General features: G+C 51.6%; 1 protein-coding gene and 1 long non-coding RNA gene across 3 annotated transcripts; one reads left to right on the top strand and one right to left on the bottom strand.

The window, feature by feature from the left end:
* Positions 1–3461: 3461 nt before the first annotated feature.
* LOC118538724 (uncharacterized) lies at positions 3462–9918 on the bottom strand. The gene is made up of 2 exons (XR_004918738.2): positions 9219–9918; positions 3462–4513 (listed from the first exon to the last, which is right to left on the bottom strand). It is a non-coding gene; the product is annotated as an uncharacterized LOC118538724 (long non-coding RNA).
* A 120-nt stretch (positions 9919–10038) lies between these two features.
* Positions 10039–27868, top strand: ARMC12 (armadillo repeat containing 12). Of its 2 annotated transcripts, XM_078055412.1 has the most exons (10): positions 10450–10670; positions 11930–12151; positions 12414–12868; positions 15540–15750; positions 15835–18124; positions 18821–18966; positions 19183–19317; positions 25256–25429; positions 25571–25642; positions 27500–27868. In XM_078055412.1, the coding sequence occupies exons 5-10, from the start codon at positions 17962–17964 to the stop codon at positions 27830–27832; spliced, it is 1023 nt and encodes a 340-aa protein (XP_077911538.1). In that variant the 5' UTR covers positions 10450–10670; positions 11930–12151; positions 12414–12868; positions 15540–15750; positions 15835–17961; the 3' UTR covers positions 27833–27868. The 2 variants fall into 2 exon arrangements, with proteins under 2 accessions (XP_077911539.1, XP_077911538.1); XM_078055413.1 differs by lacking the exon at positions 25256–25429 and having other exon boundaries at positions 10039–10670; positions 15540–18124.

Raw genomic sequence — 27868 nt, 5'->3', positions numbered from 1 at the left:
GGGAGGCTGGGACCTAATGTGCAGTGGAGGGCAGGCTGAGAGATGCAGGGGTCATGCATGCTGTGCTCGAATGTCAGGCCTTTAGACCTTTGTTCTGATGGTGATGGTGAACCAGCTGTGTGTTTGAGGCAGCTGGTTCTGGCAGCAGAGTGAGGGATGATATAAGGCTGGAGGTGGGACCCCCCTTCCCCCAACTAGAAGCCCCGGGAAGGAGGTGGTAAGAAATGCTGAAGCTGTGGTAGTGAGAAAGGAGAGAATGCATGAGAAGGATGGAACAAGAATCACCCTGGGGATGGGGGACTGACTGGATGGGGTAGGAGAGGACAGATCTGGGGCGGCCCCCCAGTTCCACTCTCTGGGTTGTTCCACCCGCGTGGTGGTACCATGAGACCCAGGCACACATGCACTCTTAGAAGACAGTTGCTGTGTCTTACTCATTTCTGTATCCACCCCTTCACCCTCCCCAGCCACCCCAGCACCGAGCCAGGCCCATGTTGTATGCTCAGTGACAGTAGCCAAATTGGGTGTCACGGAATCCAAGCTTGCTCCCTGCCCAACCCCTAGATTAGGTAATTGTGTCAAACGCAACCACTCCACCTCACCATTCTCTGGATTACTGCTGTGCTGCCCTGGAGGCGGCCAAGAGAAGCTCCCCCCTTCCACTTGAGGGGGCCAGCCTGCCTGGGACCCTGCTGTCAGCCCCAGAACTGCCACATCAACCTTGGGACTCCGCCCTCTGCAAAGCCTTCCTACCTCTCTGCAGGAAGAGACTATGAGCCTAAGGCTCCTGCAGCATCGGGAAGAATGGATGGAATGGAAGCAAGAGCCTGACAGTGGAAGCAAGGAGGTCAGCCTCAGCCTCAAGTCTACCGGTCCCGCAAAACGATGGCTCCTTGGAGACATCTGTTCGCAGAAGTGATGGAAACCTTACCCCCCCCCCCCATTCCCGTCAGCCAGCCAAGCGAGGTGCTGCCCAGAGCGAACCCACCACACCTCGGCTACCCATAGTAAGAGAAATTAAGACAAAAGAGCCTAGCTTGAGATAAATCCGAGGCAGCCAGAAGCCAACAATGGAGCACTGTCCTCCCCCCACATTACCTTGGAGGAGCCTCAGCTGGCAAGTACGAGCTAGCTCACCTGAGAGCTGAAGGTGGAGAAGAGCCCCACATCATGGGAGAGAGAGTGTGTGCACCCAAGGCGCATGTGGGCACCACTGCCTGCCCACGCACCCACTCGTATTACCCGTGTACACACCCGTGTGTATGCACCGGGACCCCTGTGTGCGGCTGCGTGTGCCCATGTGCACATGCGCGATGAATGTGCACGCGTGCGCCGTGCCGCCCAAGGAAGGGGCAGGGGAGCAGGGGGTGCAGGGGGGTACATCTTTGCAAAGTTGCTAGTCCGTCTGTGGGCAGGTAGGTAGGAGTGGGTTTGGGTGTGGTTGTGGGAACAGGAGCCGTATGTTTGTTGTGAGGGAGGATTTCTGCCCAGGTGTTTGTGAAGGAGGACGGGACAGATGAGGTGGGGCAGCCGTTCTTCCGGCAGAGGCCCTGGCTGTCCTCATTCTTCCTGGGGTCACCTCCCAGGGTGGCTACCTTTGCCGGAAGTGCCCCAGTTTCATGCCCCAGGTTGGCTGATCTGCCTAGCAGGAAGGCACGATCTCTTTGAGGCCCTGAGGAAGGATGAGCTCCATCTCGGAAAGTTGAAAGGGGCACGTGGAAGTGGGGTTGGGGGGCAGCAAGGAATTCACCCCACTCCTCCAGGGGTGGCTGACAAAAACAACTACCTTCCTGGCGGCAGAGGCCCTGCCCTAGGACAGGAGAGTTGCAGCATGAGGGAGGCTCTGTCTGTTCTGGTAGCAGAGACATAGGGGAGACCACTCAATAGATCCCAAATGCTGTGGGGGACTTCAGGGTGCAGCGTGTGAATTAGGTCATAGATGACCGGGAGAATATCAGAGGAAGGGAGGGGAAGGGAAAGGGGCATTCCAGGAGGCTGAGAAACCCCAGCGAAGGCACTGAGGTGCGGAAATGCAGGGTACCTTCAAGAAAGTGAGAAAACAAGAGCTGAAGGAAATGTAAAGCTCCTCTGGAGGCTGCCTTCCTCCAGAACATGGAAGAGAACCGGGGCCCAGAGAGAGGAAGTGCTTCTAAGACCTAGAAACAGAAATGAGGTCTCCTGACTTCCAGGTCAGTGCTCTTTCTGCTACTCCAGAAAGCTTGCGGGGAAGAAAGCCAGGGAGTCAGGCTGTTGATTTTGCTTCCTTCGCTTTCTCATCCCCAGTAGGGAGGCCCGAGTCAAGGGTCCCTGTTCTTCGCCTCCCTCTGTCAGCAGCTTGCTGTGTGGTGTGGCACAAGTCACTTTGCCTCTCTGAGCCCTTCATCTCCAGGCAAGGTGGAAGGCCTTGCCTCACCTGGGAATGCTACCTTTCACTCCCTGTGAGCTGACATTTGTCTTAGTCATCCTCCTTTCTTCAGTGCCAAGCAGAAGCTCAAATAAGTGTTTTTAAATGAAGGGAAGAAGGAACGACGAGCTCCATGACTCTGGTACCACCCTACCTTGAGAGCCTCAGCCTCTCCCCGGGCAGGACATAGGGTGAAGGAGGCCCAAATCAAAAAGACAGTGAAAGGGAAGGCAGGAGAGATAAATAACATAGCTGCACGGAGGCCCTGACTTCTGCCCGTCTCTGGGCAGATGCCCTTGAGAGCGCCTTGGCCTTGAAGAAAACTGCTGTGGTGAGGGGGCTGGAGGAGGGGCAAGGACCACACGCAGAACAAGGTGGGGGGAATGGACCCAGGGGGAGCCCGGGGAAGCCTCTCCCTCCCTCACTCCTGCTCTCCCCCGTCACTGCCTCTCTGCTCAGAGAAGTGTCCCCAGACCTCCTGTTCCAATCCTGAGAGGTTGGGCTGGCCCTAGAATCTCCCATTTCCCATGCCAGTGATTCCTTAGTTTTTTCAAATAGAAATACCCCTTCTATTTTGAGACCCCCTTTTCATGTTAAAGATTGTATTGCCCGCTTCCTTCTTCTATGATAGCAGCTGTATTTCTTTCAACCTTGTAAAACACAAATGTGGGTGCATACACAAAACCATCCTATGGTGTAGAAATCAGATACAGGTTGCCCCTGGGGGTGGGGACTGGCTAGGAGGGGGTCCCAGGGAGTATAGGGGTATGGAAAATGTTCAAAATCTTGATCTAGGTGACGGTTGCACAGGTCTATATACTTGTCAAAATTCATCAAGCTGTAAACTTAAGATTTGTGCTCTTACTGTATGTAGATTATACCTCAATAAAGTAATGCTAGCATCTAGAAGACACACATACTTGAGGTGCCTGGCTGGCTTAGTCAGTAGATCATGGGACTCTTGATCTCAGGGTGGTGAGTTCAAACCCCATGTTGGGTGTGGAGCCTACTTAAAAAAATTTTTTTTTTTAAATTAAAAGACACTCATACAGAGAAATATATAGAACAGACATGCTCAGTTTAATGAATTATAAAGCAAGCACCCGTGTAAACACCACCCAGAATGCCTGGTGCCCCCATGTAGTCCACAGTGCCGCCTGGAACCAAGTGGCTCCCCTTGGGCCCCAGCACCCACAGACTGGGCATCTTGGCTGCAGACACCGTGCACTTCCTGCTCCCCAGATGTATAGGGACACAGAGACAGAGATGGGGTGGAACCCGTGGGCTTTGGAACCTAGAATTTCCCATCAGTACAACCCCAAGCTTGACTATAGCTCCTGTTCTGGTGAGCTGAAGGAACAGAAAACACACCCATTTCCCCTTTCTGGGAGGGGGGTTTCCGTACTGGCCTCCCCAGGCCAAGTCTTGGCTGGGGGGTGGGGGATGTCCCCAGTGAAAGTCAAGGAGAAATGTGCCTTCCCTGCATCCATGCTAAAAATAATCCCAGGCGGTGCTGTTGCCACTGAGCAGCAGGAAGGACAGAATCATGTTTTGCTTTAAACCTAGAAGCAGCTCAGCAGTTGGGGGCGAGGGAGGGGTGGGAGAGGGAGGCTGGGGATCTGAGAACCCTGGCAGTACTCTCCCCACCCCCACCTCCCAGCTGCAGCTGGTCCTCTCAGGGGTGCCTGGGAGGGGGGTGTGAGTATGAATGTGAGTGTGTGTGAGTGTGTGTGAGTGTGTGTGTGTGTTTGTGCGCGCGCGCATGGTGACAGGGCCTCCCAGCAGAGCAGGAAGCTGGGGAAGGTTGGAGATGGGTGGGGAGGGGTCTCTTTCCTGCTAACTGGAGCGTGTAGGCTGGAAGGGCAGGAGTCCCGTACTCCACAGGGTCCCCACCTCCTCTGAGAAGAGCTCTGTCCCAGCAGCCCACACCTGGCTCCCTCTGCGGCCCCCTGTCCTCCTGCTGTGAGGCGCCTGCCCCTTGGGGGCTCCTGGCACACACAGGGCTGAAGACTGTCACTTCCCAGTCCCGGGCTCTGTCTGGCTTCTGCTCTGCCCAAAGAGATGGGGAGGTCCTCAAGGGCGGGTGTGGTCCAGTGGCGAGGAATTTCCCTGGAAACGGGAAGTACAAGATGTGTCAGTGTGGGATCCCAGCTCAAGGAGTAAGCAACTGAGCACAGGCAAGAGGCACCCCTGGCCACCCTCTCCTGCTCTCTCTCTCTTCCCACAGCTCCCCTGGCTGTCTCATGCATCAGAGGCTTCCCATGGTGACAAGACCATTCGGCAGGTGACCTCAGTTTCCCAAGGTAACAATAAAAAACTATCATGAATTGAATGAAATGAATGTGTGTTGTGTTCCTTGCATTGTACTGTCTTACATGGATTATCTTATTTAATCCTCTCAGCAAGCCTATGTTCTTGGAATTATTACTCTGCCTATTTACAGGTGATGACACTGAGGCTTATGGTGATGAAGTGCTCGTCCTAGGATCCCACTGGTACTACATGGCAGAGACAGGGCTCAAAGTCATGATTTGGAACAGAGAATGTCCACGATGAATGTCCAGAGAACAATTAAACAAATTTTTGGAAATTGGACCTTCCCAAATAATTTAGGACACATGGTTGCTGTACTTGATACTTTGGTAGAAAAAAAAACAACAACAACAGTGGCTTTAGAGCCCAAATTTTTACTACCAGTTATGATTTTGGCCAAGAAACTTAACCATTCTGAGCCTCAGTCTCCATCTCTACAAAATGGGTACAATAATCCTTGCATAGAATTGCTGTAGAGTAATGAATTTGAACCCAGCATTTTTTCTAAACCTGGAAAACGCCAAGCTCCTTACTGCCTCAGGGTCTTTGCATGTGCTGTTTCCTGTGCCTGGACTCTTCAGCCCCACATGTTCACATACCGGTTTGTTCTTGTCATCTCAGTCTCAGCTCAAATGTAACTTTCTTTAGTGCAGCCTTCCCTGACTACCCAGACTACCCCATTACCCCCAACTGCAGCACTCTGTTTTTACAATCTGAAATTATCTTGCTAATTTATTTATTTTATTTGTTTATTTGTTTATGGCCTATCCTCCCTCTCCAACTGCCAAGGATGTAAGTTTCTTGAGAGCTGGGATCTCTGTAGGGTTTAAGGACCCATTCCCAATGCTCAAAGCAGCACCTGGCAAACATCAGAGCTTCCTAAATATTTATGAATGAATGAATGATCGTGCTTTAAAAACAGCATTATTTTCCAGTGTCTGACTCTCTCACAGCCCTCACTAAGCCAAAGGGCAGTAAATGTGGGTTAATGAGGGCTCGAGAGAGGGCTCTGGGCCTGGCCCAGGCCCAGCCCTGGAGCTCCCAGGCTGCAGGGAGCCATGAGGCTGCTTGGGCTTCCGGCTGCTCCAGGATAAAGGTCAGCTCTTTTGCTGGAACATGAGGTTCTGCACCATCTGGGCCTGCCTGTCTCTGGCCTCATCTCCCTGGGTTCCCCAACCTGTGCTCCATGAGCAAGCCAGACCAAACAACTCAAAGTGCCCACTGGAGAACACAGGCTGCTTCACGCTGGTGTGTCTTTATAGACACCGTTCCTTCTACCTGGAACACCCTGCACCCTGGCTCTGCCTGGCTAGCTCCTCTCAGACTTGAAGACTAGCCTCCTCAGAAGAGTCCTCCCTGACCCCTCTGGCCAAACCCAGTCCCCAACTTCCCAGGGCACCGTAATGATCTTTTTTTGTGCCGCTTCCCAAGAAGCCCGGAGATCTCTTGAGGGCAATGACCAGCTTTGGTGCCCCCCAGGATGAAGCACAGTGCCTGGTGCACACAGTAGGTGATTAATAGATGCTCCGGCACAGCTTTTAGACTTTGGGTCCCCAGGAATTAATACAATTCCTGGAACACACAGTAGGTGCTCATTAAGTACCCACTGAATGCATGAACCTCGGCAATCTGACACTGGCATGAGCTGGAGGCAAGGGGTGAGGTGGGCAGGTGAGGGTAGGAATGGAAGATGCTTCCTTGGAAACGAGTCGGTGTCAGAGGGGACCCTCGGACACTTCCCAGGAGAACGAACACGTAAACAGCAAAAATGAAGCTCAAACACAGATGGATGGAGGCATATAAACAGGGCTCTCAGTGAGAAGGATGAGAGAGGAAGGATGAAAGAGGAAGAACCGGGCTCAGAGGGGACAAAATGTGCCCGTGAGAGCCGCAGAAGACAGGAAGCCAGAGACCGGGACAGGCCGACTCGCTACAGGATGTCTGGTGCCCCTGCTTCAGCCTCCAGGGGTAGATAAGGGTGGTGTAGGCCATGTGGTGCTGTGGTCCCTTCCTAGGGTGGTAGGGCTGGGTGAAAGGACACATGTCACAAGATTTTTGGGACATCTTGAGAAACTCTTCCTCTCTTAGCTCAGAAGAGGCCCTGTGTTATGAAATGCAGCACCCAAGATATCACAGTCACAAACCTAGCTTCTTGCTCTTGGGTGAGCAGCTGAGCTGCTCTTGCCTCAGTTTGCCCATCAGGAAAGCGAGTACTATTCTCCTTACTTTAGAAGAACGTTAAGATCACACTGAGTTAGGATATGTCAGTGAAACGTACACGGCCTGACACAAATCCCAGGGATTGACATGATGGTGGGGCTTTCTCCCAAAGTCCTGCTGTGCAAGGGTCCTAAGAGAGGACCCTATGCTCACATGGTTCCATGTCACTGGGTGCCACAGATAGACCCGAGTTCAGAGACTCGGCCTCTGGTTTTTGGATTCGATGCCAGATCAATACAACAAGGCAAAGTTTATTCCCAGGTGAGGGGGTGAGTGGCAGCCTGAGAGACAACTGAGGATGCCCTCAGCCAGCAAACCTGACCATCCAGCTCCACCACTGAGTATCCTCTGGGGCCTCTACACTTCAGCCTGTCAAATGGGCTGAAAACAGTTTTCTGGCTGTCATATTATATACCTCAAGGCATGCACGGACTCCGAGGAGGCAAACTTCCTGGAATCATTTGAGGAGGAAGGGAATAAGACTCTGAGAAATGGAAGATTTACAATTTAGGTACAGGATCTAAGCAGTCTGGCAGAACATTGAGAAATGCTGGCATTGATGGTAGAGTTAAATGTGAGTCCCAGCTCTGTCACTTCTCTGAGCCTCAGTTTCCTTCAGTGTCAAAGGAGGCTAACAATAGCACCCACCCCCCTGAGTGGTTGCGAAGAATAAATGAGCTTGTGTGTATACAGCCTGAAGCCCAACACTTGGTCCCTGGTAGCAATCGATATTCGCTATTATTGTGAATAATAATATCACCAGCTCCTGGGGGAGGAAGGCCCGATCAATCTCTGAACGTTGTTGAAGCCGCTCTGAGGAAGTTAAACTGGTCATGACTCAGAAAATCATTAAGTCACCAAGTGTCAAATTCCATTTTGCAGCTTCTATTAGGAATGTGTGATTCCTGGAGGGGGGGTTTCCGATCCCCCACCCGCCCCACCTCTGTCGTGTTCTCTGTGACTGATGGGGGAGGATCACGGATTAACAGGTCTGCCAAGCTTTTGGGGAGGCAACATAAATAGAGCCTTCAGCTCACTTGTCCAGCCCAACTCAGGAATATTTTTGAAGCGCTTGGGGCAACAAGAGTGGCAAGGAGTAGAGGATCGGCCTCAAGGGCCCAGAGAACCATCAGACCCAAATTGGAGGGTCCATGACCTTGGAGGCTGTTGCAGGGCTGGGTGATGGGAGAGAGAAAGGGGACTGGGGGTTTTACCCTTTCGGAGTCCAACTTTTCTCCTCCAGGGTGTTCTCTGCACCCCACTTGACTCAAGGTGGGGTGCAGGGCCCAGGTGGGAGGTGGGCAGATGAGAGCAGGGGTGACTGACTGACAGCAGGATGCCAAAGCTGAAGAAGGAAGTATAAATATAAAGCGGCCAGTGTAGGACTGGACAGAGGCCATATGAAACACACGGTACATTCCGGCCCCAGCGTAACAAACTGTACCAGGCTTTTGGAGAGCTGGGAGCACTGTGGAGGGGAGGGAAGAGAGCAGAGGTTCCTTCGAGGTTGGCCCTGCCTCCTCCTCCCCCACTTCTCCCACAAGCTCGGGCACCACAGGGAAAGTCCCGATGTTCCTTTTGCAACCACAGGAAACCTACTATCCCTGCTCACACTCTGTACCCAGTGTTCCTCTCAGCAGCTCCAGACTGGGAGGGAGCTGTGCGTGGGGGAGGGAGAGAGGGCTGGCAGGGGGGTGGGGAATGTAGGCAGCCACAGCAGCCCAGGTAACATGAGGGAGGTGGCAAGCATCCCTTGGGACACTAACTCACAGAGTCCCAGTCGGTAAGCCCTGCAAGGAAGGGCCAGATGGGCAGTGAGGTGTAGGGAAGGAAGTGCCTTGCCCAAGATCACACAGCCAGTTGTTCACCAGGGTGGGACCAGAGTGCATCCAGAGCTGGGCAGCACTGGGCAGCTCTCTTGGGTGTACTGTGCAGGCGTGGCAGGCCAGGGAACAGGCAGTGCCCGGGAACCGAGGGTGGGGAGCCCAGATCCAAGGCTGCCTCTATGCTCCGGTTAGCTCTGGGCAGGTCTGACTCGGGCACCAGCCCCTCCACTCCTTCCAAACCTACCCTCCTCCCCCATCTAAATATTAGAGATAATGCATGGAAAGTGGCTAGCACGGAGGCTGGCTTTTGGTGATGTCAACTAGAATGAGTCACCTCCACGCCTCGTCTCTCCTCCTCCACACACACAGCTCAAGGCCTAGAACCTCCTGGGATCTTTCTCCCATATCACCACCTCCTTCCTGAGTCTCTATAGCTCTTAACGTTTGGTACTCACCACCTGCTGCCTTGGGTTATTATTTAACCTCACCTCACGAGCTGTGTGTTTGTCTCTTCAACTGGTCCGCAATCTGCCCAAGGGCAGGAAATCATTTCAATACACCCAACATTTACTGAACATCAACTCCAGTGCCAAGCCTGGCCTGTGGGGGATGAGCTCAAGTGATGGGGGGAGGCCTCAAAGAGGCAGACTTTGTTTCTGCCTCAAGGACTTTTTAATCTGGTTAGAAGAACAGGATTAGTAAACAGATCACTAGAATATGAGACAGGCAACACGCTGTGCCCTGAGAAAGGTACAGACTGAATGTGCTGGGCATTGGGAGGGGAGAGGAATCAGATTTGGCTGGCGCTGTTTCAAGCAGGCTTTAGCAGTTGGAGCTTAAGAGATGGATAGACTCGGAGGATGGGCGCTGGTGGCAGGAGAAATGGCACAGCACACTGTGGAGGCTGGAAGGTGGGAGATGAAAGGGCTCTCAGAACTGTGTCTTCAACTTTCTAATGACGTCCTTAGCAGGACCCAACAGAGCCTTCCATATGGTAGGTGCTCAGGAGATAAGTCCTTTGTCCCCTCCTCGGTTTGGAGACGGTGGAACCTTCAGGAACTGCACTCAATGACGTCTTTCTGTAGACGGATGGGTAAAGAGAAAACATGGCTCTGAATAAATCCGGGTTTGGGGCTGGAACAAAGGGAGGTGTCACGTTCCAGTTTGGGGTCGTCTCCTCCACCCCGCCGTCCTGGGCTCTTCGTAGTCCTGGCGCCCCGCCAGGGGTTTCCCAAGCTATCCCAGAGGGCTGGGCTTGGTTTGCCAGCCCCTGGGAATCCCTGGAGTCTCCAGGCTGGTGTGAAGAGCGGTCCGGGAAGGGGGTCCGAGGCCCGTGGAGGCTCCTCCGGGGGATCGCTCGCATTGGCCCCCTCCAGCGGGCTTCCGTTGTCACGTGACTGCATCCCAGGTCTTCCAAGTGTGGGGCTGGCGCGTTCGCAGCTATCCTCCGGACTGGACCGAGCGGTATTGGGGCCGGGCGGCAGCCTGGGCGGCTCCGTCTCCCTCCGGGAGCTACCAACACCTGCCCCCCCCCCGCCCCCGCCAGCTGTGGTGTTCGGGCCTCGCACACGCTTGGGCTTCCACAGCGGGATGCAGGTGGGGGATGGAGAGGTCTGAGTGCTGTAAGGCTGGAGCCCGGGCTGGGCGGCGCCCCCCTCCCCCCGCCGGCCGGGCGCGCGTCTCCGGGGCTCCGCACCGGCCCCCGGCCGCCCCTAGTCCGGCCCCAGCGCGCACTCGCAGGGCTGCGGCGGCGGGGAGGCTGCGCGCCGAGCGCAAGCCGCGAGCACAAACAGGGCGAGGAGGCTGGTGTGAGCGCCTGGGCCCGGTGCCAGCGCGCCGGGGCTGGAACACAATGTCCCGAGCGGGCGGGCGAGCGGGGAGCGAGAACAGCCTGACTCAGCAGCTGGGTAAGTGGGTGTGCTCGCTCACCAGATCAACCGCTCTTGCAGCCTGCGGTCAGCGACGACCCAACTCTCGGAGGCTTCCTCGAGCGGGGGGGGGGGGGGTGGGGGGACTGGGGGGCGGGAGGGGGGAAGGCGGGCGCACGACCGGCTCCCCTGTTCCCGCCCCTGCCTGCCGCGCGGGACCTCCACGTGGCCCGTTTGCGCATCCCTCTGCCTTCTCGCCGCTGCGTTTCCAGCGTCGCACGGCCCCCAGCCCGAGCGGAGCAGGCTCGGCCCACCCGGGAGGGGCGCTGTCCTCCAGCCACTGGGCAGGTGTGGCCCGGCCTGCAGCTTCTGTGTACAAGTCCCGTTTCCCCCAAAGCCCACCACTCTGGGAGGCCTCTGGAGGTCTTGGTGTGGGGGATGTAACTCGTCGCGGCAGATGGGGGTAGAAATTTGTTCGAGGGTGGTGGGGAGCACAGGAAGAGGATGCTGAGAGAAATGGGATATAGGGCAAGAAGATCTCCCCCACCTCTGTCCTTGGCTGACCCAGAGTTTAGAGTCTCTTCCTGTCCCCTCCCCTCCCCTCAAAACCACTAGGCCCCTGAAGATTTCCTCAGAGGGAGGGAGAAACAGGTGGGGAGGTGCTTTGAAGCCTGAGACCCTGCTTCTCTGCCTTACCCACCCTCCCACCCAAAGCCACAACAAAGACCCATGAATCCTGCCACCCAGCCACAAAGTTTCTCCTTCCTCCTCTGTGCCTGCTGTCCTGGTGGGGCCACTTTGAGGCTGACAGCCCAGGGCAGGGAGCTCAGATGGCAGCCCAGAGCAGGACTCTTCCTGGAGGCGGAGACCTGTCCCACACCCTAGCCTCCTGGGGTGTCTGCTAGGTGCCCCAGGGGACACGCTGTGCCTGGAGTGTGCCAGGGCTGGCAGGGAGGGGCTCCGTCCTCTGCTGAGTTCCAGGAAAGCCCTGGCAGCCAGTGCAGGCCTGGGCTCCAGGGCTGTGGAGGGTGGGGCTGGGGGAGGGACCCCAGGCAGCTGACGTGCCTCACCTGGGTCTCATGCCCCTGGGCCATCTGATGGCATCTCTGGCATCCTCTGAGGAGATGGATGCTGATGCAGGCCTGGGCCATGGACCCCCTTCCCACACAGATAGTCATTTTTCCCATATACGTGCTCACCCAGCCAGTGCTTACCGAGTCTCCCAGCCAGGAGGTACCTTAACTGTCATCAACTCCAACCTTCTACCTAATGTGTGAAATCTGTCCATGATATCCCAGGTCAGTCATTGTTCTGAAGCTGTCTGCATACGTACGGTGACAGGGATATTCTCACAAGGCAGCCCACTGCCCTTCTGGACTTCCCTATCTCCAAGTCCAGTCACCCACGGAACACCTGCCCTCACATGACCTGGAAGTGACTGAACTCGTCCTCATGTGGCTCACACCAGCTCTTCCCCATTGCCCACTATGACTCTCCCATCCCCCAAACTCACCACGAAGGTGGGTTAATTTTTAACTATTTTCTCTCCTTCAACCATCCTATACCTGATCTACCAAATTCCTCCCTTTGTTGTTTTTATTACAAGATGTATTTATTGTTCCTTATTTTTCTCATTCGCCTCTTCTCTATCCCCATAGGTTCCACCTTTGGCTCAAATTCCCACAGCCTCTGCCACACTTTTCTGACCTACGTTTTTCCTTTCTCTTGCCTAGCCTACTGGAATAATGTTTCTCAAACGCTGTTTATTGTGTATGCTTTCAGCTTCAAGTTCCTCAACCAAGCACACTGGGTACACCAGCTGCTCAGCTGTGTGTTCCACATGAAGGGACCCGGACTCATTCGTGGTGTGCCCAGATCACAGAGGCGAGCTCTGGGCCTGGTACCTAGCAGAAGGGCAGCAGATGTTAGTCAAGTGACCAACCCACTTGGTTGTGCTTTCTCCTCTTTCTCTCCTGACTCGGTCTCCCCATTCCCATCGAACCTGTTGGTTCCTGGTACTTGCTCAGGCCCTTTGGTTTTGAAAAGTCACAATTTTTTATCTACCAAATCTTCAGAGAGGGGGGGGAAGGGAGAAGCTGACATCCAAGTTAACGTCAAGGAGTCTGTGCCAAATGCCAACTGCAGAGACTTTGAGTGCAGAGTGGAATGAGTGCAGCTGCCCTGCTGGAAGCTTCCCTAAGAAACGAAACCCACAGAGGAGGGGGGAAGGCCGAAAGGTGAGTGGCCCAACCAGTGACTTCGGGTTTACAGAGGGATCTTTTCACAACTGGAGAGTCCAGCCTGCGTAGCTCTGGTCCCTGGTCTGATGCCCTTAGATTGTTCTTTCTTGGCACTGCATTGTGCGTGCGCGTGGCGCGTGCGCACACACACACACACACACACAGTCCCCGTGATCCTGGCCCCAGCACTTCAAAATCTACCTCCTGCAGGAAGGCTCTGATAATTTCCACCCAGTTTTGATCATTTTGTCAGCTTCCCTCTGAGCCTTAGGAGCTGCCTTCAATCTCTTCTCTATTCTGTTGCTTACTTATGTCCTGTAGTATTTTCAACCCCATAGATTATAAGCTCCTTCACAGCAGTGATAGAATCTCTCATTTGCTTATTTAATATAATCTATTTATTTTGAGAAGGAAGCATGAGGTAGGATACTCCAACTTTGGAGGCCATGTAAACCTGGATCTGGATTCCAATACTTGGCTGTTTGGCCTTGGGCAAGTCTCTCAACCTGAGCCAGTTTCTTCATCTATAAAAGTCGCTAGTGATACTTACTTTGCAGAACGAGGTGCAAAGACTACACAGAGACTACAAAGGGGCAAGAAAGTGCCTGTTGCATACTGATCAGACAATGGCTTGTCTTCCTTCCCTGTATGGTTGGAGCCTTTCCTGTATTGGGGGACAAAGTTCCTTAACTAGTCCCCCCCATACTGGAACACTTTTAAGCGTGAAAAAGGATACTAGTAATCATTACACCGGTTCCACAGACGTGACCCGGAGCGCAAGGCCATCCTACCCTAACGCACAATGACGAGTGAGGGCAGGGTTCGGATCCCCAGCCGCCGTAGCCCAGCGCCTAAGCAGGGCGCCAAGCAGAGCTCAAGCTCAATGAGCGTTTGTTGAATGAGCAGTACCGGTCCTCCCCTCAGTTTCTTGCAGCAGCAGCGAGTGGAGAAACAGATTGAAAAGCCCGCCCCCGCCGCCTCCCCACCCGCACCCGGGTCCCAAAGCCTCGGGTAGCCTCCTTTCTCTAAGGTCTTCTCCTGCCCGCTTCCCCGCCCTCGGTTGCCTTGGAAACAGTGACGTGTGCGTGAGGGGCGTGACCTCTCTCCATCCTCTCCCGGAGTCCCTGGCCCCTTCCTACCCCGACCTGGGGAGAGGATGAGATTGGGGTCCTCGACCCTACCGTCCGCCTCCGGGCCTGGAGCTAACCACGCCCACCTGGCCGCCCCCCTCCCGCAGGCGCGTGGCTCGCTCGAGGGCGGCCAGCCCACCCGGCGCCGCTGAACTGGCGGGGGTCCGGAGAATGCCGGCTTCAGCCTTTGGGATTCCCTTCCACCACTTCACCCCCGCCGGGCCAATGGATCCCGAGAACGCGGGCCGGCGCTGAGCCCAGGCCCGCCCCTTCCCGGGCAGCCCTAGGGCACGCTCCGCGTCCTGGGGGGTAGGCGGGAAGGGTGGGAGCCCAGGGGGCGCCGGGGCGCCGCGGAGTGCGGGAGGGGAGGGGTTAAACAAGGTGCCGGCGCCGGGCGCGGCGGGAGTGGGGGAAGGGAGCGAAGGGAAAGTGAGAGCGGGGGCGGGCGGGGGGGACGGGAGCGAAAGAACATCCTGTGCCCGCCGCCGGATGCGCGCCTGGGGAGGAGGTAGTCCGGGGAGGGGGGGCAAGAGTGGGGGAGGCCCGGGGCGGGGAAAGGCGCGGCCTCCGCCCCCCCACCCGGCTCTCCTCCTCTGGGGGCGCCGCTCCCAGTGCTTTCGTCGCGTTTCTCCCCGTCCCCACGCCTTCGCTGGAGTAACGAGCTCACAAGAGGCCCCCGAATCTGATTCCTAGGCCGGGGTAAGCGCCAGCTGGGGAGGGGACGGTCTCGGAGAGTGTGGGGTCCATGTCAGGGCACGGGCGGCACCCCCAGCCTTTCGCCTCTCTACTTTCTGGCTTTCTACCGGGGGTGGAGGGGGAGCTCGCAGGTATGGATTGCCCCCCCCACCCCCGTTCACCGAGAGTCACAACATACGTTCTTTCCTTCAGTCTGACAGCCGCACTTCCTGTAGGTGTCAATAGACCCGTATTCCGGAGGAGGAAACTGAGGCTCAGATTATGGAATTTGCCCAAACCCAAGCCCACAGGGACTCCAGTGAGCTTTTCACTATAGAGTACGCTATTTTCCCCTTGGCTTCTCCTGTGCATACAAGCGCCGCCCCTCTCCAGAATCACCCACCATAATGGCCTAGCACTGTGTCTTGCAGGGTAGGCCCCCAGTAGCGTATTAGGCTTTTCTAATTAACTAGGCTGAAACACTCATTACCAGAGCTGGGAGTCTGAGGTTTCATTGCTGGGGAATGGGCTGGTAAGTATTTGGGGGGGAGGGCTTCAAAGAGGGCTCCAGAGTTGCTCAAGGCAATTAAGTGGATTAGGGTTGTGGAGAGGGATTAGTCTGAAGAAGAGCAGAGTGGGAGGGGTAGACCAGAAGAATAATGTGTCTTTCGGATGTCACTGAGGCCCACCATCTGTGTATTCACTGTTTTCCCACACCCAACATTTTTGTCTAGGTGAAACCTGCTTGTAATAATAATTATTACAGTTGACATTTAATGGGCTCCGCATACTGGGTACTGTTTCAAGTACTTAATCCTCACAAACAACCCCATGAGGCAGACATTATTATTCCCATTTTACAGGTGAGGAAAGTCAAGTACAAAGAGAGCACAAAGCTAAGTGGCTGAACTGGTTTTGAACCCCGGCAGTCTGGCGAGAGCCCACACTCTCCTTCACTAAAGTAAATTGCACTTACCATGATGGGAACATCAGCTTTGAATGTAGAAAGCCAGTGCACTTGACAGAGGGGTGTGCACTCGGGCAACCCAGGTCTTTTTGCCTTGGTGAGGACAGGTAAGAAACTTGGAGGCTGACTGTGTGTATATGGAATCTCAGACTTCTCTCTAGTCAGTGATTCCAGATCTTTGGATTTGACAGACGAAACAAAGCAAGAAAACAAAAGCCACGTGCCTACAAAGTTGCAGCTTTAATTTATGCACCCTAAGAACACTCAGAACACAACTATCATCTATTAGCACCATCATTTAATAAAAGCAAGTGCATTTGAATTCTAAAAATAAGAAAGACCTCATATAAATCAAAAGCAGTCATTCCCGAGAAGGGACAGTCATTGACTTCACACCAACAAATGGACTTCCCTCTGTGTTTTTTACATTGTGCTGTGGACTAATGAAATATCACTCTGGGGATGGCCTCGGCCTCTTCATCCCTCTGCATCATTTGAGAGCAGAACCAGAAGAAGTGGGCTTTAGGTGTAGCAGGAAGGAGTTAGGTTAAAGCCAAGAAGGAACACTCATTTGGAAGCTTTTAAAGAACAGGTGAGCACTGCATTTGCTTAGGAAAAGAGGGTTGCAGAATCAAGTCCATGGACTGGAGAGGTCAGCAGCTGTGGGAAAGGGAAGGGCGGGAACCTTGTTCTGAAGGACCTGTCCTCAGATCCACTAGGGTAGCCTTGGAACCTAAAGCAGTCCCATCAGGCAGCCATTTCCTGCCTGGAGTTGATGGGGCATCCATGGGCCTCTGTTACCCCTCCTTGCAGAGTCCATGTAGTCATCCACCTTGGGCCTGGGTTGAGTGCTACAAATGAGCTTGAGGAGGGCTGAGGACAGTGGAGAGGAAAGGAAAAGAACAGCCACCTGGGAGTGTTGCCTACAGCCTGGGGTGTGATGGGTGAAGGCTCTGAGCAGTCAGGCCTGGCTGGCTGCAGCAGCCTTGAGGATGCTATTTCCCTATCTCCCCGCCTCCTTCAAGCCCAGGTGTAGCCCATGACCTAGAACCTTCCAACAGGAGCTCAAAGCCAGGCAGGTGAAGACCTATTCTGGTACAACGATGCTCCATGCTGGCCCTGGGCCTGAGCCTGGCTCAGGGCCTGTCACCTCCCTGTTCTGTACGAGGAGGCCACAGGTATGGGGACAAGTGGGGAAGGGGAGAAAGAGAGAAGGGTCTGCTCTCACCTGCCCCATCCTATTGGGGGAGACCAAGTCCTCCAAAGGTGGACTCTCATGATTCTGGGATGGTGGCATTTTCTGACTCCACAGGAGGCCTTCAGGCCTCATCTCATCCTGTAGGGATGGCGTGGGGTGGGGTGCCGAGCACTTGGGTGCGGGGCACTGGACTGTGGTACTCCCAGATTTAGGCCCCCATCATGTAGAGGCATACATCTACCCAAATTGTAATCTTGGAGTTATAGAATGGTAAATGTGGATCCCCCCAGGTTGCAAACAGTCACAGATTGTGACCCAGCAAGGGCAGTCGCTCCTCCAGGGTCACACTGGTTAAATGGGCCTGGAACCCCAGTAACCAGATTCCTCAAGTCCTCAAAGAATAACAGAAGTCATGATTTGAGCACCTACTAAGTGCAAGACTCTACTGGATGTTGGAGATGCAGAGAGAGCTGCCCTCAAGAGCTTCTGGCCAGACAGGTAGATCCTACCCACTACAGGGGAACTACAGTTTCTGGAAGATGATGGGTTTGCCTGAGGACTGCAAAACTTCATAAAGTGCTCCCCTTGATGGACGGGGCTCCTGCCTGCAGAAACACCCCGAGGCCCAGCAGTGAATCTGTGGTGAAGAAATCAAAGATGGGAGGCCAGAGAGTGAGAGAATGGTATTGCCTATGGGCACATCCCAAACACCCCTCCCAGAAACTTCCAAAGGAACCAGCCCAGAAATCGGGCCTCTGCTGCCCTCTAATGGAGGAAATCAGCCTCTAGCGCTGCCTGCTGGGGCCCAACCAACCTGGCTTCCCTAAGGAAAAGGGGATGTGAAGGACCTTCCTGCCCCCCCCCCCCAGACTTTTTATTCCCATAGTCTTGAGCTTCATTTCCGACAGCCTCTGAAGCTGAACCTTCTCCCCTTCCCAGCACTCCTGGCTGCCCCATTTCCTGATCACCGCCCTCTATCCCGTTTCCCCGGTTTCCTTTGTTGCCCAGGTTCTGATTCTGGTATCCTGGTTCCTGGCCCTGCCAGAGTTCTGGTTCCAGAAGGCCCTTGCCAGGTGCCTTGGGCCTAGCTCCCACCCGGGCGCAAGGCCACACTGAAGACATGGGTATGAGCATCCCCCAGTACCTGGGGCAAATGGACATCCGAAAAGGTGTAGTGGGCTTGGCCACAGGTGCTGGGTTCATCTACCTGCTCTACAAGGCCATCAGGGCTGGTATCAAATGCCAGCCGCCCCTCTACACTGCCTCACCCATCTGCATCGCCCGTGAGTGTACGGGCCCTGGGGAGAGGGCTCTGCCCCAGGAGGCACCTGCTCCCGAGGCCTCCAGTGTGGGAGGGCCCAAAGGTGACTCCTCCAAGTTCCTCTGTCCTTCCTTCCTCTTCTCCATCTGCCTCAACCCACCATAGAGATGCTAGCTCAGAGTCCCCAGGGAGTAGCTGGCACTTGAGTGGATCCTCAGGACTCATTTGGCAGGTCTCCAGATTCTGCCTTCACTGTAGCTCCCAGGATGCCCCTGCTCGGAGGCTTGGCATTAGCAGTTCTCCCTAAGGGAACATTGGGCCACCTGCATGCCCAGAGCCTCCACTAGTCCACACGACAACTTTGTGCAAAGTAGAAAAAGGCACCCTTCTGCAAGATGTGTTATTGCCGTCTGTTGGGATATCACTGCCATGTACTGATTATGATGAGATAGGATACATGACTGCCGTAGGCCAGAAAATTGTTATAGTAAATATCCAAAACTAGGACACTTACGATCTGAATGATACCTCATCAGACATAGCACCCCTCCTGCCACACACACGGCTCAGCTGTACTTGGTGGTCCTGCATAGAGCAAGAAGCCCCTTCAGAAAAGGCAAGGCAGCCTTGTCCCCAGGTCCCTCTCCCCCACTTCCCAACCCCATTCTTTGATCACTTCTGAGTCCACAGCCTGAACTGGGCTGGGGTGGCTGTCTAGGCCTGGCAGTCGAGCGAGAGCGGCACGGGCGGGACTCGGGTGAGCTCCGGAGGCTCCTCAACTCTTTGGAGCACAAACAGGATGAGTACGCCAAGAGCATGATCCTGCACAGTATCACGCGCTGTGTGTACTTGCTGGAGGCTGAGGTGAGGGAAAGACAGCCGGAGGTCCCTCCCAGCCAGCCCAACCCCTGGGGGCTACACCTGATCCTTACCCCCTTGGCTGGCCAGACCCTGTCCTGGGACCTGTTTCTCTGGCTGATGGCGGGAGGGCTGGTGCTGAGGGGTCTTGGTGATATGGGGGGCAGTGGGTCCAGGACACCCGCTTCTCCTGCCTCTTCCGTCTCTCCTGGCCCACTCTAGGCCTCTTCTTGTACTACTGATGACATCAGCTTGGTGGGCTCCATGCTGGATGACAAGGACAACAGTGTCAAAATCCAAGCTCTGAACACACTTAAAGCTTTCTCTGGCATCAGAAAATTCAGGCTTAAAATCCAGGTGAGTCCAGAGGCAAGTGGTGGGGTAGAGCGCCCAGGATGTCCATAGTCCATGGGTTCTTTAATGGGCATAGGATAAATGGTCATGTTCCAGAAGTTGTTTGGGTCTGTGTTTGTAATCCAGAAATATGCTTTTCCTTGTAATTAAGTGAGACTGTCCTCAAGGGTCATAAATCTTTGAATCTCAGGCCGAAACTGAACTGGGGTGCTAGGAGTATCTCTGAGCCCCAAACAGCAGAAAGCACTGAGGTTCTTTCTGATATCAACTAATTCTACATCACCAATGGGGGTGTCCTACAGTTCAACTCAATTCTGACACTGTCTACCTAGGGTGAGTGCAGGTCCCACAGGTAAAGGACAAAGGACAGTCCCACAAGACGCCCCCCCCCCCCCACTTCCCATGCCAGTCACAAGTGCCAGTACATTTGGCTATAAATTTGGACTTCCTCCTCTGGTTTGGTAATTCACTAGAATGACTCACAGAACTCAGGAAAACACTGTACTTACATTTACCAGTTTATTACGAAATACACAACTGAGGAGCAGCCAAATGGAAGAGTCATGTAGGGTAAAGTATTGGGGAAAGGGTGCAAAGCTTCTGGGCCTTCTCTAGGCAAGCCACCCTGTTAGCACCTTGATGTGTTCACCAACCCAGAAGTTTGCTGAGCCCTGTCGTTTACGGGTATTTATGGAGGTTTCATTATGTAGGCGTGATTGATTAATCATTGGCCATTGGTGAGTGAACTCAATCTCTAACCCCTCCCTTCCTTCTTCAACCCTCTAATCATGGCTTGGCCTTTCTGGCCATTAGCGCCCCCATCCGGAAGCTGTCTACCATCCACCAAGAGTCACCTAATCAGCATAAGCTCTGGGGTAACTGAGAGGAGCTTATTATGAATAACAAAGGGCCCTTCTATCAGGCAATTGCAAGGATTTTTTAAAAAAGATTTTATTTTAGAGAGAGACAGCACACAGGGAGGGGCAGTGGGAAGGAGAGGCAGAAAATCTCAAGCGGACTCTTGTGCTGAGCTCCTAAAATCCTGAGATGGGACCTGAGCCGAAACTGAGTTGGATGCCCAAACGACTATGCCACCCAGGCACCCCACAAATGCATGGATTTTAGGAGCTCTGTGCCTAGAACCAGGGACAAGGATCAGATATACCACCCCCCGTGCTGTGTTGGTCTGATACTTGGTGGCTGGCCACTGATGCCTTCATTATCACCATGTAGAGAAAATATAAGCCACGAAATGTTCCCAGGCTTACCTGTTTCCACACCCATCCTTCCCTGCTAATGCTATGAAAAAATGGCTTTCTTCCTGTCTAGGGTCAACGTTAGTCTCAGTCCTGGATCCCGTCCCCTTCTTTAATAGCCTCTCTCCTTAATTAGCCTCTTTGTCTGATATGGACTTCCCCCCACTCCTTCCCATTAGTATTCAACATGCTCTAATCCTTCCAATCTTAAAAAAGAACCCCCCTTCCTTCCTTGACTTCCAAATTTCCCTCTAGCAAATGGTCTCTCCTGAATTAAAAATAAGTAAAATATTGAAAACTTACATTTTATATGTGTACAGTGGAAAGAACTATAAAACAAAATGCATGGCTGAGAAATAGAATGTGATCAACAGGTTGGATGCTCCCGATGCCCCTCCCCAATCCCAAACTCTCCCCCAAACAGAGGCAATTATTTCCTGCATGTTGTGCATCAATTCCTTGATTTTCTGTATAGTTTTGCCATATATTCAGGTATCATATTCCAGCAAGGCAAGGCAGATAATAAATGAATGGGCAAAATGTAGTTTGGGATGTTTTTAAGCTCCATATATCTGGAAGTATGCAGTTTGTATTCTGTGGTTTGCCTTTTCCCCCCAACATTGAAAGATTCACCTTTATTGGTGTGGATAGCTCTGTTTCCTTATTTCCCACCGCTGTATAGTATTCTACTTCATGAATATCCTGCAATTTTATTTATCCATTTGCCCATGGGTAGGCCCTGAAATTGTTTCCACATTGTGCCATGAGTGTTCTTGTACACATCTCCCTTGAGGATATAAGAGACTCTCTAGGATCTGTATGCAGGAGTAGAATGGCTGGGTGAAAATGTATGCCCGACTTCTCAGGAAGGATTGTATCAATTTACACGCTCTACCGGCTGTGCATGAGTGTTCCCGTTGCATTATATTTCCTCCCCCAAACTTGGTATTTTCACACTTTGATTTTTTGCATCAAGCTTTTTTGGAGAGGGGCACCTGGCTGGCTCAGTCAGTAGAGCATGTGACTCTTGATCTCGGGGTCATGAGTTCAAGCCCCATGTTGAGTGTGAAGCCTACTTAAAAATAGAAAGGAAAAAAAAAAACTTTTTTTGGGAAAAAAAGGTCTCTAGGTCTCCACTTGCTGGCCACCTCTACTTTATCCCTTAAGTCTCTGAGTTTCCATAAGTCTGTAATTCTCAAACATATCAGAATTGCCCACAGAGCTGGTTAAAAATGAAGATTTCAGGGCCCCACACCTAGAGAGTCTAGTTCAGCAGGGGAGCTATGTTTTTCACAAGCCTCCCAGGAGACTCTGATGCAGCGGGCCTGGGCAATACTTTCCCCAGGGTGTCCTGGGGACCTGATCCCTGTTCTCTCTCTGGGTAAAAGCAGCCACTCACTGGCCTCAGTTTTCATCTAGATGTGCTTTCCTGCATCTCTGTCCATAGCCTGGGAACTCCCCCAACCCCAGGGCCAGTTGCCCCACTTAGATATCCTAGGGGCCCTCTAACCCAGCATGTCCAAAGTGGACCTACCTTGCCCCCATTCTCTCAGTCAGACCACTCTGTCCAAAGGGATCTGATCCCATCAACCCCTTGCTTGGTATTCCTCAGGGCTCTCAGCATAAAGTGCATGATCCTCCACCTCCTTGCCCGAGCCCTAGCCATTCACACTGTATGTTTCATGCTCTCCCACTCCCCGGCCCTTGCACCTGCTGTTCCCTCTGCCTGAAACACCACCCAGACTAACTCTAGAGAAAAATAAAGTAGGACCATAAGGAAGCTGGTATGGGGGTGGTGGTACAGTTTCAAAAGAGAAAATCTTTGGGACTTAGAGCTTGGTGAAGAGTTCTTAGAAATAACACCAAAAGCATGATCTGTAAGAGAAAAAATGGATACATTGGACTTCATCAAAACTAAAGACATGCCTCGTGGAGGAACCTCTTAAGCGGATGAAAAGACAAGCTGCAGACAGGGAGAAAACATTTGCAAAGCACATATGTGACAAAGGACTCCTATCTAGATCATATAAAGAGCTCTCAAGACTCAATATTTTTAAAAATCCAATTAGAAAATGGGCAAAAGACATAGAGATACAGCACTGAAGAAGATCTAAGAGTTGCAGATAAGCCCATGAAAAGATGTTTAACATCAGTAGGGATTAGGGAAATGCAAATTACCACCACAATGAGACAGCACTATACTCCTATTAAATAGTCCAAACTCAAAATTTGTGACAATACCAAATGCTGGTGAAGATAGAAATGGGCTCTCTCGTATGTTGCTGGTGAGAATATAAAATGGTACAGCACCCACTCCAGAAAATAGTTTGGCCGTTTCTTTAAAAAATGAACTATCAGGGTGCCTGGGTGGCTCAGTCAGTTGAGCATCCAACTCTTGATCTCAGTTCTGGTCTTGATCTTAGGGTCATGAGTTCAGGCCCCTGCATTGGGCTCCATGCTGGGCATGGAGCCTACTTAAAAACAAAAAATAAAAAATGAAAGATACATTTATCATACAACTCAACAGTTGCACTCTGAAGCATTTATCCTAGAGAAATGAAAACATGTCTGCACAAAAACCTGTATGCAATTATTTGTAGCCATTTCACTTGTACTAGTCAAAAACTGGAAACAACCAAAATGTCTCTCAATAGATAAATGGTTAAACTGTGCTAATCCATACCATGGAACCCTCAGAAATAAAAGGGAATGAACTATTGATACCACAACTTGGATCTCAAGGGCATTCTACTGAGTGAAAAACCAATCTCAGAAGGTCACAAAGTAGGACTCAACATGTAACATTCTCAAAGTGACAAAAATATAGAGATGGAAAACAGATGAGTGGTTACCAATCGTGAGGGCTGGTTTTGGTGGGCGGGGGGGGGGGGGGGTGGGGGGGAGATGTGACTATAATGGAGTCCCGTGAGGGAGATCTCTGTGGTGAGGGGACAACTCTGATGGAATAATCTGTTGATAGCAGTGATGGTTACGTGAATCCACATATGTGACAAAATGACAAAGGCTGTGCACACGCCCTGTACCAAGACTAATTTCCCAGTGTTGATACCGTATATAATTACATAAGGTTAACCATTGAGGGCATCTGGGTGAAGCGCCCACAGGATGTCTCTGGGCTATTTTTGCAACTTCCTGAGAACTTATAATTATTCGAAAATAAAAAGTTTCAAAATAAAAAGTGAGTTGCCCGTGACAGTGCTGTGGAGAAGAATGAAATAAAGATAGAGAATAAGGAAGGCTGGGTGGGGAGCGGTTGCCATCTTAAAAAAGGGAGTGGTTGGGAAGGCCTTACTGGGAAGGTGACATTAAAGCAAAGTCTTGAAGGAGGTAAGAGAGTGAGCTGTGACTATCTGGAGGGAGAGCATCCTAAGTAGAGAAAACAGGCTGTGCAAAAACAAGATAAGTGTGTACTTGGCATGCTCAAAGAATGACTAAGAGACCATTGTGATGTCAACCGTGGGAGCAAAAAAGAGAATAGGAGATAAGGTCAAAGAAATTGTGAGGGGAGAGCGGCAGAGCAGATTGGACCTTGTAAGCCACTGTAAGGACTTGAGCTCTTACCCTGAATGAGCTAGGGACTTGAGCAGAAGAGTGACATGTCTGCTGTTCTGAAAGTGGATGCAGAGGGGAGGATGGAAGCAGGGAGACAGGAGGCTATTGCAGAAGTCCAGGTGAGAACTGATGGTGGCTTGGAACGGGGTGGTAGGAACAGCTTGACTGTTGACAGATTTTGAAGGTAGAGCCAACGGAATTTTCTGAAGGACTAGAAAAGCAGTGTGAGGAGAAACAAAGTAGTTAAAGAGGACCACAGATTTTTTTTTTTTTTTTTTTTTTAGTTATTTGACAGAGAAAGACACAATGAGAGAGGGAACACAAGCAGGGGGAGGGGGAGAGGGAGAAGCAGGCTTCCCGCGGAGCAGGGAGCCCCATGCGGGGCTCGATCCCAGGAGCCTGGGATCATGACCTGAGCTGAAGGCAGACCCTTAACAACTGAGCCACCCAGGCGCCCCCGGACCACAGATTTTTGACCTGAGTAGTGGGAAGGGAGGTGTGACCAAAAGCAGAGACAGGGAAGGTGGTGAGAGAAACAGGTTTGGGGGCTGGGTATGTGTTAACTCTGAGAGGTCTAGCAAGCATTCTGGGAAGGGGCGCCTGGCTGGTTCAGTTAGTGGAGCATGCAACTCTTGATCTCGGAGTTGTGTGTTTGAGCCCCACGTTGAGTATAGAGATTACATAAATATAACATCTTAAAAAAAAGAAAAAAGCATTATGGGAAGAAGTGGAATTGGCACTGGAATATATGAGTCTGGAGTTTTCCCATAGAGGTCTGGGCTAGGGACAGAAATCTGAAAGGCCTCAGCATCAACAGTGTTTAACACAGTCTGGATAATATCACTAAGAGAGTGAGGAGGATAGAGAAGAAAAGGTCGGGCAGAAGAACCAGCAAAGAAGTCTGTGGAAGAGAAGCCAGGTGCAGGAAGGAGGCAGGTGTGGCCAACTAGGTCAAGTGATGTTGAGAGTGTAAGTTAAAGGGAGTTGTCTACTGGGTTTGGGCTTGGGCATCATAGGTAGGGGGAGGGAAGAGTGAACTCAGAGGCTGGGATAGTGGTGGGGATCACCACATAAAAGCAGACCCTTATCCCCCTACCCCCTCAATCCCCCAGGAACACACCGTCAAGGTACTGGAACTGATCTCCACCATCTGGGATTCGGAGCTGCATGTTGCCAGCCTCAGACTCCTCAACAGCCTCCCACTGCCTGACTATGTACATCCACAGCTGCGACGGGTGATGCCTGCCTTGATGGAGATCCTGCAGTCAGAATATATCCTGGCACAGGTGCCTAAGGACCATGGCCCAGGCCCTGCCCCTCCTACCAGCCGTGGCACAGCACCTAGAGGGAGGAGCAGAGATTTGTGCCTTCCCTGCTCAGGCCCACATTTACCTGCCTTCTCATGCTTTACTCGTTCTTTTATTCAGGTACAAGCCATACGATTGCTGAGCTACCTAGCACAGAAGAACGACCTTCTGTATGATATTCTCAACTGCCAGGTGAGAAAGGAACTGAAGAAGGATTAATGGATACCAACTCAGATACTGAGGAAGGAAGAATCATGGATTCTCCAGGCAGACTTAGTCCTAACAAGATCGTCTTGTTTCTCTTCCTGCCTTTGTACTAGATATATTGAAAACTATCCCCTCTTCAATTCTCCCAATAGAATGAGAATTAATTTTGTTGAGAGGGGGGTTCTCCTTTAAGGGGCTTTCTGAACTCTGAGAGCCACGAATCCAGGTGATAAAACAAAAGTAAATGTAAGTATTTTCATATTAGAGAAAAATTACTTATAACAAAAACCATTATTAGGAATAGACAGGGTCGCTACATAATAACAGTTCAGAAGGATAAAGGATCTCGGGTGCCTGGGTGGCTCAGTTGGTTAAGCAACTGCCTTCGGCTCAGGTCATGATCCTGGAGCCCGGGATCGAGTCCCGCATCGGGCTCCCTGCTCAGCAGGGAGTCTGCTTCTCCCTCTCCCGCTCCCCCCTCTTGTGCTCTCTCTCTTTCTCAAATAAATAAATAAAATCTAAAAAAAAAATAAAAATAAAAAAAAAAGGATAAAGGATCTCTAAACTTCTATGAATCTAATAACATAACCTCAAAATTTATATGGCAAAACTTGATAGAATGACAAGGAAATTTTTTTCTTTTTTTTCAGTTTTAGTGAGGTATAATGAAGAGATAGAATTATAAAATATTTAAAATGTACATAGTGGTGATTTGATATATATATATACATTGTGAAAGGATTCTCACCATCTAGTTGATTAACACATCTATCACTTCACATATTTATCTTTTTGTGTGTGAGAATATTTACGTTTCTACTCTCAGCAAATTTCAATTATCTAATACAGTGTTATTAACTTTAATCACTATGTTTTACATTAGATCTTCAGACTTTATTCATCTTTTTTTTTTTTTTTTTTTTTTTTTTTAAGAGAGAGAGAGCACAAGCGGCAGGGGGAGGAGTAGAGGGAGAGAGAGAATCTCAAGCAGGCTCCACAGCCAGTGTGGCTCCCAACACAGGACTCGATCTCAGAGGACACTGAGATCATGACCTGAACCAAAATCAAGAGTCGGACGCTCAACCGACTGAGCCACCCAGGCACCCCCAGACCTTATTCAATTTATAGCTAAAAGTTTATACCCTTGTACCAAAATCTTCCTATTTCTTCTACACCACCAGCCCCTAGCAACCACTTTCCTACTACTCTGTTTCCGAGTGTGACTTTTTTCTTTTTTTTTTTTTTAGATTCCACCAATAAGTGATACCATGCAGTATTTGCGTTTCTCTGTCTGGCTTATCTCACTTAGCATAATGTCCTCAAAGTTCATCCATATTGTCACAAATGACAGGATTTCCTTCTTTCTCATGGCTGAATAATTATAAGGAAAAATTGACACATCTACCATCACAATGGAAGATTTGGGAGATGTATTTTTTCAGCAATTAATAGATAAAAACCTAAAACCAGTAAGGGTATATTTACTGGGAATAATATAAATAAGCCTGAGCCATTAGACACACCTAGAACATTTTACAATTAGTTAAGCATATATTCCTCTCAAGCACACAAAATATTTATAAAAATCAGCCACATGCTAAGCTTTAATGTTTGACTCAACCAATTTCCCAGAATCAATATTATGATCCTATCTCTCATGTTTTATGACCACAGTGCAATTATGTTAGAGAATGATAATGAAAGGAAAACTAAAAAATTCCTATACAGTTGAATCTGAAACTTGGGTGTACTGGGGAGTTGCGGCAATAGGAAGATGGAAGAAGAAGAACCTCAGAACTTGTCTTGGATTTCTTTGCCATTGTCGCTCTACTCCCATCACAGGTGCACTCCAACTTCCTGAACCTGTTTCAGTCCACCCAGCCAGGGAGTCTGCTGTTCGAGGTACTGGTGTTTGCTGAGCGGCTAAGTGAGGGCCGGAATTCACCCCACTACCGTGCTGTGAGGTGGCATTACAATGAACAATCTCTTCATGAAGCTCTCTTTGGGGATGAGTCCCGACTGGCAGACCGGCTGCTCGCCCTGGTCATCCACCCTGAGGAGGAGGTTCAGATCCAGGCCTGCAGGGTCATAGTCAGCCTGCAGTGCTCCCAGGATGTGGGAGTCCGGCCCTCCTCCTGCCGGCCCAGTCATTCCTACTTCAATAGCGGGGAATAAAATTAAGGAGAGCCAATAAATGACTATGGGAGAAAA

This window comes from Halichoerus grypus, chromosome 9 (assembly GCF_964656455.1).
Source record: "Halichoerus grypus chromosome 9, mHalGry1.hap1.1, whole genome shotgun sequence".
Taxonomy (NCBI): domain Eukaryota; kingdom Metazoa; phylum Chordata; class Mammalia; order Carnivora; family Phocidae; genus Halichoerus; species Halichoerus grypus.
The sequence above is the reverse complement of the archived record's forward strand: the minus strand, read 5'-3'. Positions and strand labels throughout refer to the sequence as shown.